At 44.8% G+C, this 13,055-nt stretch overlaps 1 protein-coding gene across 1 annotated transcript in view; it reads left to right on the top strand.

The window, feature by feature from the left end:
* The window catches only part of cacng3b (calcium channel, voltage-dependent, gamma subunit 3b), a 24,109-nt gene extending 22,032 nt beyond the window's left edge, over positions 1-2,077 (top strand). The window contains exon 4 of the mRNA XM_068579554.1: positions 1,467-2,077. Within this exon, the coding sequence (XP_068435655.1) occupies positions 1,467-1,999 (533 nt within the window). The 3' untranslated portion in view covers positions 2,000-2,077. The remainder of the gene's footprint in view (positions 1-1,466) is intronic.
* Positions 2,078-13,055: the final 10,978 nt, after the last annotated feature.

The raw sequence follows: 13,055 nt of genomic DNA, 5'->3' as shown, positions 1-13,055 counted from the left end.
GGAATACATAATGAGCTGTGCACCTCACACTGCGGCGGCACACTTTGCTGCACCGTGATATGTAAGCACACTGATGCTCCTCTCCATGACAACACAGCTAAACACAACATGGCGGCCATCTTAGCTGCATAAACCCTGACCCGATTCACACACGCGTCTGATCTCCAGGAATTCCTTATAATTCTAATTTGAAATACAAGGACGCTGCTTTTTTGAGATAACAGCAACTGCTGCTGCATGCATGTGTGTGTGTGTGTGTGTGTTGTTACTGTTGAAGCCACTCTAAACCAGAGGAGGTTGCAGCGCTCAAATATTTGCAGAAGCAGCCCGTCGGGCATCCAAAAGCACACAGACGCGCTCGTCGTTGTGCGAGTGTGTAGAATCGGACGCGGCGGCCGATTAATCAATGAGCAAGAATACCGCGACGCCGCCGCGATGCACTGCGAAGGGCGCGAGCGTGTCAACACACATACAAGCTCGCACATAATCCATCACACGGGTGCTGACACTTGGTCTCCCATAAACACACACACACACAAACACACACACACAAAGGGCCAGTACAGTGATTGCTGTTCAGTGGGATGTGCGGGGTCCTATTGGCTTTTGTAGTGAATTCATGGATGAAAAGTGAGATAGTTTGTTCAGAAGTACATTCAAGTCTCTCTGGGTGAATCAGGATAACTTTGGATCGTTTAGTTTCCTTTAAAACAACGTTTGAAGCTCTGGTTTCTGACCGAACGCCTGCAAAACGGATGCAAAAACACGCAGATGTTAATCATCCTGAGCGTTGTCAGTGTGTGTTTGCAGATGTTAGCGCTTAGCTCTCGCTGCTAGCATGGCGAGTGTGTGTGTGTGTGTGTGTGTGTGTGTGTTTGTTTGTTCTTCTGCATTAACTGCATTAATTAGCTATTTGTTTCCTTTGAGAGATGGATCTTTGTCTCTTGTTTGTCTGGATGAGTCCAGAGTCAAAGGAGGGAAATGATCACAAGTTAATCTGTGATTAAAATTCTGAGAAAAAATGTAGTTTATATGCAAAAAATGTATAAATATATATATATATATATATTACAAATACATAAATACAGGCAGAAATAATTAAATGAATATGAGTGAATTTAAAATGCTTTTATTTTCTTGTCTTCATTTTCCAACATTGAATTATTCATTTGATTTTCTAATTTAGTCTTTTATCGATTTCTCTTCATACTCAGATTTGATCTTTATTATGATAATCATAATAATTTCATTGATATCTTATAGCTTTTCATGGCATTCAAAGTCCCTTAGCATCACAGTTCAAATACCCTAAAAGTGAAGCAATAAAACAAATAAAACATTAAAAGCAGTGAGTTTGGTCACGGATGAATTTGACCCTCCTGTGACTCCGTACGGTTTTCCTGCATGATGACATCACCCTTCCCTCCCTTAACGTGTCTCCTCTCTCCTTCCCTTCCCTCCTCCAGGCCTCAGTAACATCATAGGAATCATTGTCTACATCTCGGCCAACTCGGGCGACCCGGGCCAGAGCGACAGCAAGAAGTCCTACTCCTACGGCTGGTCCTTCTACTTCGGCGCCCTCTCCTTCATCATGGCGGAGATGGTGGGCGTGCTGGCCGTGCACATGTTCATCGAGAAGCACCGCAAGCAGCGGGCCAAGTCCCGCACCGAGCTCATCAAGAAGTCCGCCTTCAGCCGCATCCCCTCCTACCGCTACCGCTTCCGGCGCCGCTCCAGCGTGCGCTCCTCCGAGGCCCCGAGCCGCGACGCCTCACCGCTGGGGAAGGGCGGCTACACGGGGCCCGCCGCCTCCGAGATGCCCATGTACACGCTGAACCCGCGCGAGGCGGGCAACGCCGGCACCAAACCCGGCGGCGGCGGCGGCGGAGGCGGAGGCGGCATGGGCGGGCTGCTCAACTCGGAGAGGGAGTTCCTCCAGAGCAGCACGCTCACTAAAGACTACAGCAAGGACCCCAACCGCAGGACCACGCCCGTCTGAGAGGTGCCCGGCTGCAGATAATCGCTGCTCCAATCAGAGTGTTCAAAGAGAAGGATGGCGAGATATACTAAAAGGGAAAAAGGGGGTGGGAGGGGGTGCAAGGTTAAGCAGGGGACGCACAGGGTTACGGGGAGGGAGGGGGGGGGAGGGAGGGGAGGGGCCGGGGGGGTTTGATAAACTATGACTGTGAACTGTGAACTTTTAGCCTTTTGAACTGTGAATCCTGAGCCCTGTGAGAGTTTCAGTGTGTGTAGCAGGGTCGGTTTTGATGGAGAAGTTGTTCCCAACTCCACGTTACCACATATCACTGTAGTTATACCTGTGACTCCTTACATATGAAGGCACATTCAATTTATGTCCATGAGTGTTATGATCATGAATTGACTTTTATGGCTTTTTTTTTTGGTGTTTTCGAGTGGTGGGGGAGGGAGACGGGGATCCCCAACACAAAAAAAAAGCATATCGTAAACGTGGTTTGCTGTTCGGGGCAACTTCTCCTCTGAGAATTTTAAATAATGTGAACTAAAAGGAGAACGGGGAAAGAGTTGAGAGACTCTGTGTGATCTTTGACCTTTTTGACCTCTGTCCCTCCCCGACCTTTTGGGGTAGCAGTTGGATTAATGCTTGAGGGAGGGGAGGGAGGGGGAAGCCTTCAGAGCTCCGAGCCGTCTCTCTGATTACGATTTTTTTACATTTCTTTTTGTGTCGTTAACGCCTCAGGATCGGGAACGATTCATTTCCAGTTCGGTTGGATTCGAGAAAACAACGAGAATCGGAGACGCAGCTTGTCTTGTTTACGGCAGCACATTTGTGGCACTAGTTATTATTTTCTTATACATATTGTATATATATATATATATATATATATATATATATATATATATATATATATATATATATATATATTTCTTTCATATTGATTGACGAGAAGAAGAAAAGCTCTCTTCCTGACCGACTGAACTGAAAGTGAGTCGAGCTCATTCCTGGTAACATTTCCCTCCTCGTCTCTGATCCCGGGTCAGTTAAAACCCGCATAGTGTCTTTTAATGAAGGGCACACTGACGACAGAGTGAGGGGGAACGGTGTGACTCAACTAAAGTAATCTTTTAGATGGTAACATAGATCATTGGTGCTTCCTTTTACCCCTGTTTCCAGCCACACGAGTCACGTCTTGAGTTTTCTTCCCACCTGAAAAGAGGTGATCGGATACGTGTGTTGTCTGTCCCGCCTTCACCCCGTCACCTTTCACCCTCCACATTTCTCTGTGTAGCCCCATGACTCACCTCACTGCCACCCCTCTGCACACCTCCTCTCGCCTTCCTCTCCTTCTCTTTTAGGTCTTCCGTCGGTGTCGCTCTGTAGACTATATAGCTAGGGGTTTTGTTTTTTTTTGTTTGTGGGAGGGTTGTCGGTTCAGGGTGCTTGCGGAGAGGAGACCGCTGAGCTGTGAATATGCTTTAAGGCAGAGCCAAAAAGACATTAAACAAAAACAAATGGAGTTTTTTTTTATTATGATTTGATTTGGTTTTGTTTGCCCACTACCTCTTGGTGAATATATATATATATATATTTCAGATGAGTTTAATAAAAAAAAAAAAAGAAAGTTGTCTCTTCTTGCCGGAAACAATTGTCAAATATTTCAGCTGCAGAAATAGAAAAAGTGAGAAAATGCTAAAGTAGACCTCTCTGTGCTCTAATGGAGGAGCCGCCGGAAACATACTTAAAGATAAATAGATGGAATTGGCAGAAGTGTCATGTATTATTCAAAGGATTTGCGCCCCCCCATCCATTCAGCTGTCACTCACAGCCTCTCCTCCTCTTTATCTGCACACACACACACACACACACACACACACACACACACACACACGCGCGTCTCCTGCCTGTGACACTCTCAGTCTTATCATTTTCCAAACACTTGTACAATTTTTTTGTTGTCCCGTGACAAATATCAATACGGGAACGTTCATCTCTTTCTCTCGGACGTATTTTACATATTCAAAAAAAAAAAATACAGACCACAAAGTCGGTGCACTCTCTAAAGCGTGAGATTAAGAAGAGAGAGATGAAAATATAGGATGTTGCATACATATTTATTTATTTGAACTGGGAACCTCCCAGTGGAGACGAACTGGAACGCTTGTTGCAGAAACTTAAACACACGTCATCCAGCTTTTATCTTTGCTTTTGACGTCACGAAGCGCTTCTCTTTTTCTTGGTCAGATTTTTTAGCAGATCGACCCGACAACTAGTGACGTGTCCGATGGAAATGTGAAGGGATTAACAAAGACCCCCCCAAAAAGAGGCATTATTTGCATTTGCGACGCTGTGTTACAAAATAGTGTCGTCTGAGGTCGCGTTAAACCATTTAACCCATCACACTAACACACACACACACACACACACACAGATACAAGGGGAGGAGACGAAATAGCCGCCATGAAACGGAGAGAAAGAGCTGCAGGGAGAGAGAGGAGTAGCTAGTGTAAATGTGAACCGCATTTTTCTCACACTTTTTCTGGGGCTGTAAGTAAAAAAAAAAAGTGAGCGTGAAACTGAAAGAGGAAGAAAAAAAAAAGCATTTTTTATTTTATTTTTGGGTTTCCTTCTTTACCTTCCCTCAGCCACCATTGCACTGTTTTGTATAAACTAACCATGAAACATCACCACGCTGAAACGTCACACCACCACTTTGAGAGTTATTACCCTGAAAATAAACAATGTTTTAAATCTCAGTCACGCTGTTTAATTCATGACGCTGCTGTTTTCCCCGCTGTCTTTTTTAACGCCATAAAGGGAGCTCAAAAGGGACAAAACGTGCATCAAGTCGCTCTCGCCGTCCTCCACGTGTAAATATTAATTTTGCAAGCTAAACTACGACATCAGCAGTTGTCATGGGGCTGTGAAAGGTAACAACAACAACAACAACAAAAAAGAAATGCTTTTCTCCAAGCAAGGGCTTTTAATTTTTAACGGACAGGAGCACACAAGGGCTTTTTATGCTCAGCGCTGCAGCGGCGTCGTCTTTCGAGGGTTTTTTGCGGGGAAAAAAAGGAAAAGGCAAAGTACATTTGCACACGAACAACCAGCTGAAGAGCTAAAGGATACAACGCGCTTCATGCTAAAGAGAAGCGGAGGTAGAGAAACGGCTCTCTCCTGGTGTTAGCCGGCCTACAGGTTAGCCTTTAGCTGCTTCTTTTTGGGGCTAACTTTAGGTTAGATGGGTAAACTTTATGAAGTAATTAGAGATTAAGAATATTGCCTTAAGCAGAGGTAGGATACTTTTGATTAAGAATTATTTGAGTTAGCTTAAGGATGAAACATATATTAGCAAAATATTGTTAATCATACTTAGTGCCAAATATTACTCAAGATGTTTCCAGTATATCATGGCCTCCAGGTTAGCTTTACATCGCCGCTCCGAGTACTCTTCTATTCATTTATTTATTTTTGCATAGGATTTACTGCAGTATACTGACTCAGCAGTACAGTAGCTATGTAGCTCGGCACATCCGGCCCCCCTTCGGACCCCCGAGGGGGGGGTCAGAGTTCAGAAAACCGCATCCATGAGCCATGTCAGCATTGACCTTTTCAAACCATGCATGCCATAATCCATCCGCTTCCAGTGCTTACATTCGCTCCCTATCTCCAATCGAGTCTCAAATGGCGCCCTGGTCTCCGTCCTCCAGTAGGGATCCCGCTACATTTAAGACGCCTTACAAGCGTGCGCGAGGGGCTCCAGGAAGCGCCCGCGCTGTGTTTTTAAACGATGTTTACTCCAATGGAGCGGCGGGGCGCCGTTTGAAACCTCACCTCTGTCTATCTCTTCCTACCGCCATACAGCTTTGATACTCTGATATCAACAACAAATAATTGTATTATTAGTAAAGAGGAAAGAAGAAGAAGAAAAAAAGAAAAACATTATTCTACTCTAAAGGTGCCACTGTGCAGAGGATGACGACCTCTGTCACATATTATAGTTATTATATCTATTAACGGGTGGGGGAGGGGGGAGTTGATCGAAGGGGGGAAAAAGGGAGCAGCGTTTGGGGGAAAGGGAGGGGGGAGGGGGGGTCGTAGTCTTTGTAATATTATATTATTCTAGTTTCATTTTCTACTTTGATGTGGTTTGTGAGATTGTGTTTGTTTCGATCGCATCGGAAAAAGCCTCCGACAGGCGGAGGAGGAGGAGGAGGAAGAGGAGGAGGAGGAGGAAGAGACAGTGGAGCGCTCGGACGATCTCTCGTGGACACGAACCTCGCCGCACCTCACTGGTGCCGGAGGTCGACTTTACGGTTTTATCAGCGGGACACTCAACACTGAAAGTGCAATACACACACACACATACACACACACGCGTACATACATGCATTCAAAGGAGAGTTGCTATACTTTTGAGGACTTTTGAGACTGCAGGAGCCGAATGCAGAAAAAACAGTGAAATCCAAAATGGCGGTCGGTGAAAAAAAAAAAATACTTTTATGAAGTTTTAGAAGTATTTGTTTTTTGTTTAGACTGACAGGTGGAATAATAGAGACAGTTTACAATGTGAGGCCCTGTGACATAACTCAACCTCAAAAATGGCATAGATTTGAACCAAAGTGTTTTTTTTTTAGTTCACAGGAGTAACGTTGGTGAATTGTATGACGAGGTTGCCTCGCTGTCTGCTTTTCTATTTGTCCTGAAACATCTTACATCTCACCTTCTTCACGTTTAACCATGGGCCCCGAAAATAAGTCCTCTGTCCTGGTGTTTAAAGTAAAAAGAAACGTGGGAACTTTGGAGCACATATTGTGATTAAATACTCAGTTTCCCCTCAAATAAATGGAAGGAAAAATGATTTAAATGAGATATTAACCGCAAATTACGATATTAAATGAACTTAAACATGGCCCAACATATTTTTAGATGGCTTTAAGTGTGCGATAAAAGTCCTGAGAAGTATAGAAACAACACACACACTCCATAAAGGTCCCAAACATATATACACAGACAACCATTAACGCACAGAAACTACACACTCACAGCTTTGGCTTCAGCCAGTGCGGTGTGGGGGAAAAAAAGTGTGTCCTGTTAAAAGAAAGAAGAAGAAAAAAAAAATCACTGTGTCGTGTTTTTGGAAAAGAAAAAGAGAAAAAAAATCATTGTAAGTGTTTCTTTGGGAGAGGAGGAAAAAAAACAACAACAACAAACTGTTTCTGTCGCTGATGTGTCGCTCCTCTATGGAACCACGAGTACACCGAGCCGGCCAATCAAACACGGAGGACCAGAAGAACTGTTTGAGAAATGTGAATTTAATGGAATAGACAAACACATGCTATAAGCACTCTACACTTTGCACTTGCTACCAACACACACACACACACACACACACACTTACACACACAAACACAAACAAGGTTACTGTGTGAGGAGGGCTTACGGGTGGAGTTATGTGCCTGCATGTTTGTGTGTGTGTGTTAGTATTCATGTGAGCGTGTGTGTTGTGTGTGTGTGTGTGTGTGTGTGCAGTTAGCCTCTCCTCACCCATGCACCCAGTGCCTGCCTGTCCTGCCTTCAGACAGCTCCCAGATCAGCCATGGGGCTTCCAGTATAACCTCCTCTGCATTCCCACGACCTCTTAACGGGTCGCACTGGGATCAGTTTTTAGAGCTAACTGCCCCGATCATTCCTCAGCAGACGCAGCCATACAAGATGCAAAAGGACTGTTTTTTTCTGGCGATGATGAGTTTCCTGTTACTAGTCTAAAAAAGGGAAGCCATTTTCTTTTTTTTATTCGTTTATTTCAACGGTTCCGACAGGGCCCGTTCGGATTTCCGACTCGTCGTCCGCGACGGCTGATTCAGGATCAGCGGAGGGGGCTCGGCGGGAGAGACGACGATCTACCGAGTCCCTAATGACGGCTGGTCTTGAATCAGCACAAGCCCCGCTGTTCCTGGAGATCTCGAAACTTTAACCCCAGAAATCATTTCCCCGAAAAAAACTGAGAAGAAAGGCCTCGCGCATGGTGTGAAGCTTGTTTGTGTTGCTGAGGATTTGTCTATAGGAGCTCTAGCATGACGACGAGAGAGGTCGTCCCACTCGTACTGCCACTTCGACCTAACTGTTGTAAATGTGGGGCGATACAGAGACAGAGAGAGATAGTCTGGACCGGGACGTTGTTGGTTTCCAACGCAGAATCTATAATCCCAACAGCGGCCATCTTGTCACGAATTATTCTGGCCTCGGTGCCTATTAAGCCCCTTTTCCCAGACGGCCCACTTCCTGGTTGTTGTTGCCGTTAGCCCGTTAGCGAGAGAGATTTTCGTACCTGTCTTGCATTTTACACATATTATTTTTGACAGGAAGTACAGAGCGATTAAAATCTGCTTCTATTTTTTTTTTGGGGTTCACAGTTTTGCCTCGAGCTGGTTCAGATGGTGTTGTTTACATGCAGAACATATCCGAGGCCGGGATATGAAAAGGGCCCCCGAAAAAAATGGCAGGATGTTTTAAAGCTGGGGCCTCGAGAGTCTCGCTGCGCATCAGGTGCATTCAGGCTCCCTCTTGCATGAATTGCTCGTGAGCAGTATATAGCAAGGGAACGTGTTAACGGTTTTCTTTTCTTTCCGAGTTTCCAGGGGAAAATCGCAAGTCTGTCTCGAAAAAAAAGATGATGTGGTTCTCGTTGAGACGGTTTTATTGATATTCCCGACAGAGTTGCAATGGTTTTCACACAAAAATTCCTACAATGTTTGTGTGATATTGGATTACGACAGATTTTTATACGAGAGAGACGTGCCCATCTCCCCCCCCCCCCCCCGCCCTCCAAAGAAACTAAATTGCCCCCATCGCCTTCAACTGAGCCATGTTTCAGAGCCTGTGGACTCTCAGTGTCGTTAGTTCAAAATTGAAAAGAATCCAAACCGTTGAAGCGGTAAACGACTGAAAACCTGACTTTGTCCACTTTAAACTGACCAGAGGACTGTTAGAAAACAAATGCAAACTCAGGAGAAGAGAGGGAGTTAGTGACATTTGAACTTTTTAATCCTTAGTTCATATGAGTTTGCTTTTTTTTTTCTTTCCCACATGGATCAGTCCACACACAAAACATCCAGAATATCAGTAAAAACAAGGCTTAATATTTTTTTGTTGTTACCGTGATTATTGACGTGGCGTTTTTTTTGCCCAGGGAGAGTGTGTTGCAGGCGTTGTTGCAGGCGTTGTTGCAGGCGTTGTTGCAGCGGTTTGCTTTGGGGTGAAACTATTCAGATGGAGATGTGGAGATTAAAAAAGAAAGAAACCAGCTGTTAATCTGTGCGTTGAGGGGAGCGACTCTGGGAATCGCCAGTAACCGTGTTTCCATTCACACGCCGAGAAAAATGTTAAAAGCATGCAAATTGAAACGCTCGGCGTGGCTTAGTCAGAATTTGGCGCTGTCATCTACCAGCAAACACCATAGAAGAAGAAGTAGAGGTTGAAAAACCTGAATAGAAAATGAGTCGACCTGATGAGCGAGTTCCTTCTGAAGAAGTCTGCTTTGGTTCAGGCGACAAAGCTGCTGGTTAAGTTTAGGAAAAGATCACACGCTGGGTTGAAATGTACCCGTTCTGGCAGGAAGGCAAACGTCTCCCACGTGAGATAAAATGCTAAAGCTACGTCAGAATTTAAGGCTTCAGCTCAAAAATCACCTCAACCGAGCGTAAAATCTTTTACTTGAGGAAGTGATGTCGAGCTTTGCCGTTTCCGTAGAGCTTTTCTAACGCGACACTGCGAACGGAAGCACGGCTAGTGTTGCCTCGTGAAAAACAGGAATGCCTAAAGACAAACAGCTGATGCAGCAGCAACACACAACCCCCCCCCCCCCCCCCCCTCCTCCCCCCGAAGACGTGGGTCCTACTTTTTAAAACGCGTATTTAAAAAAAAAGCGTGGCGATGGGTGAAATGTTGAAAGGTCATAGGTGATCAACTGTTTTAAATCTGTGTCAATGGGCAGCTTTTTATCCTGCTCCATACCTCTGAGCCCTATCATGAGATACTTAGTCCTCTAAAACACACACACACACACACACACACACACACACACACATACACACACACATGCATGCAGAAACATGCTGGCACTCACATTCGTCTTTCTATACACAGGTACACTGACTGTATAACTGTCACAGCTCACACACACACACACACACACAAACACACACACAAACATACACATACACACACACACACACATAGCTGCCAGCCAGTTTCACTGTATACTTTATAATGTAAACCTCCAACTAACAGCGGTCTGACACGGACACATGCTGTGAACAAAAGCACACTTTTACTTACATGATATAAATATGATTACCTATATCTAGAGAGAAGGAATATTATATACAGTATAATGAGTAGAAAATAAAGAGTCACCTTTTCAAAGTGCCTGTGGTGAGTTCATTTTGTGTTTGAATCTTGTGTATGTGACCTTTTTTTGTTTTTCGAAAGCCTGCAACACAAAAGCTGCACCAGACACACAATTCCTCCCTGAGCCTGCACACGCGTGCAGACGCACGAGAAGCGTATCAGCTGTGCCGTGTCGACCGTTCTGAATCAGCTGTCCGATAGATGACTCCCCTGCAGATGTCTGGGTGATGGAGAAGAGATGAAGAGGGCGGGAGGACGAGGAGAGAGAGAAAAGTTAATGAGGAGACGGGAGGATGTGCCAGATTTCAGGTGTTTGAAGATGATGAAGAGAGGGGGAAGCATGCCGACGACATGAGCACATGTGTGTGCTTTATGGGTTTGTCGCTTTGGGTGGGATTCAAACAAGATAATGTTCTCATGTGCAGTGTAAAAAACAACCCTTCCCCCCTCCTGACTGAGCGTAATATACAAGTGAAATATATGGTTTGATACGTGAGAACATTCAAATGTCACAGATGTGTGCAAATGCAAATTTTTGGAGGCCTCGCATGAATGTTCTGTGTACTAAACCATCTGTCACTTTGCTCTGCTTCACTTTATCAAGGTCCAGCTTTGCAGAGAGAATGTTCACATGTTGAATGTTCACATGTTGTGCTATGGTTTGGGCTAGAGTTGGACTTTACAGCTGCATCATTTCAACCAAATAATCATCATGAAAGTGATTTTTTTTCTCGGCGGACCTGAAACCTTTTCATGTTTGCTGTGTGCCATCTTCATTTACTCTTAACCAGTAACATATAGACTGATATTTACACATCTGAACAACATCTCACATGTGTAGCCTTTTATTATAACACTAAATATATTCAAATAGCCCTAGTGGTTGCAGAGATACACTCTTTTTTTAGTTTGGGGATGCAAATTTACGAGCAGAGGCCCAAAAATAAGTGGGTTTTCTGGTTAAATCCACGCGTCGTTGCAGGAGCCATCGATCCATTAAACTTGTGAGGACTCATGTGATCGGTACAAGCAGCCCAGTATCGTGGCAGTTTATGGAAATGCAATGTTTGGGTTTGTGTACAGAGACAGAAAAATTGAAAACAATGCCAATGGAAAGTCAATTAGGAGCCTCGTTCAAGGACACATAAATGCAATGCGTCCACTAAGCAACAGTTAGAGCAACTGACGGACTTTATTATTTCCCAAAAGACACTAATTTGTGTCGCCGTGCACGAAAAACCAATAGATTTCATTTTGTGAGCTCACCACTGGCACGCACAAACCTTCAGAGGGCGTCTTCTGAAGCAGGGGTGACACCTAAAGTGGTCGCGAGATTAATCGAAGACGTCGCCGGCGGATCATCCAGAGAATCAGAATTCTGCATTTGCAAAACACATTCAGACGTCATTCCTCCTTTAGGCTTCGAGTATTATTCCAATTAAACGGTCTGAGAAGAGCAAATCTTTGCCCACGATTCAAATACTGTACGCGTACCGATTAAAAGCGCCAGCAACGTCGGAGCTGATCATTACGTTTCGCTAGCCGGTGTTGGGTTTGTCCACTCTGAGCTGCCGTAGCAACATGGCGGTGCAAGATGGCGGACTCCCCGGAAGTAGATATACATGGCTGTTTCTAAGGTAAATAAAACATAACGGTCCTTAGCTCTAAGTCATTCATACACTCATGAAAACATAGTTTATATCTTAATATATTAAATTTCTGAAAATTAATCCCCTAAATGTTTCCAACGCTATGTAACGAGCGCATATACGTGAAAACTGACGTCATAGTTAAAATCTTAGGAGCGCTGACCGAATTGGGATAAACATGTGTTGCTATGCAACCGTCGACGAGAAGTTGCAGAGATACAGTTTTCATCTTTCGGCGTTTATGTATTTGGGCCGATGTTGCTCGTCCTTACATTTTGCATTTGTGTGTGTGTGTGTGTGTGTGTGTGTGTGTGTGTGTGTGTGTGTGTGTGTGTGTGTGTGTGTGTGTCCATAGACTAATCTGTTCCTCTTCAGAACACAATGCGACAGCAGGACCGTATACATGTGTGTGTGTGTGTGTGTGTGTGTGTGTGTGTGTGTGTGTGTGTGTGTGTGTGTGTGCGTGTAGCATGTGAGGATGCGACGTGAGACGGAGGGCTTCGGGTGGAGAGCTCACATTCATCCGCTGAATATTCATGACTGTGACGTCGCCGATGGAGCTCCGCGTCGTCGTCATAGAGATTAGAGTGGATGACGGGATTACGGGAGAGTCTCGGCCGCGCCGGGATTGGCTGCCACTCTGCTTTTGTTCCTCTTAACTGCCTTTATGTTCCGTTTTGTCGCCCGATCTCTCCTGCCGCTCATCTCTTCTGCTGCATAGAGATATTGTGACCGTCGCCCACGTTTCATTTTTTTACCCTGGCTTCTCACGGCTGATCCTCTTAGTCGTGTCTTCACATTTTGTTTTTGCTGTTTTAAAAAGCCCACCCTCCCATCCAGCAGGATGGCACTGTAGTAATTGCTTTCTTCAGCTCCATTGGCCCAATGAGGGGAAATGGCCCCTTGTGCTAATAGCCCATAAAAAGACACTGAGCTTTTCCCAGCAGGAACCCCACATCAGATTATTTTACAGCGCTGTGCCAGACAGTAATGTCTTACCTCCGTTCGCTCTAAAA

Source organism: Clinocottus analis, unplaced genomic scaffold (assembly GCF_023055335.1).
Source record: "Clinocottus analis isolate CAN_PGR_092001 unplaced genomic scaffold, fCliAna1.0.p SCAF_16, whole genome shotgun sequence".
Taxonomy (NCBI): Eukaryota; Metazoa; Chordata; class Actinopteri; order Perciformes; family Cottidae; genus Clinocottus; species Clinocottus analis.
Note: the sequence above shows the minus strand (reverse complement) of the source record. Positions and strands in the feature narration are given on the sequence as shown.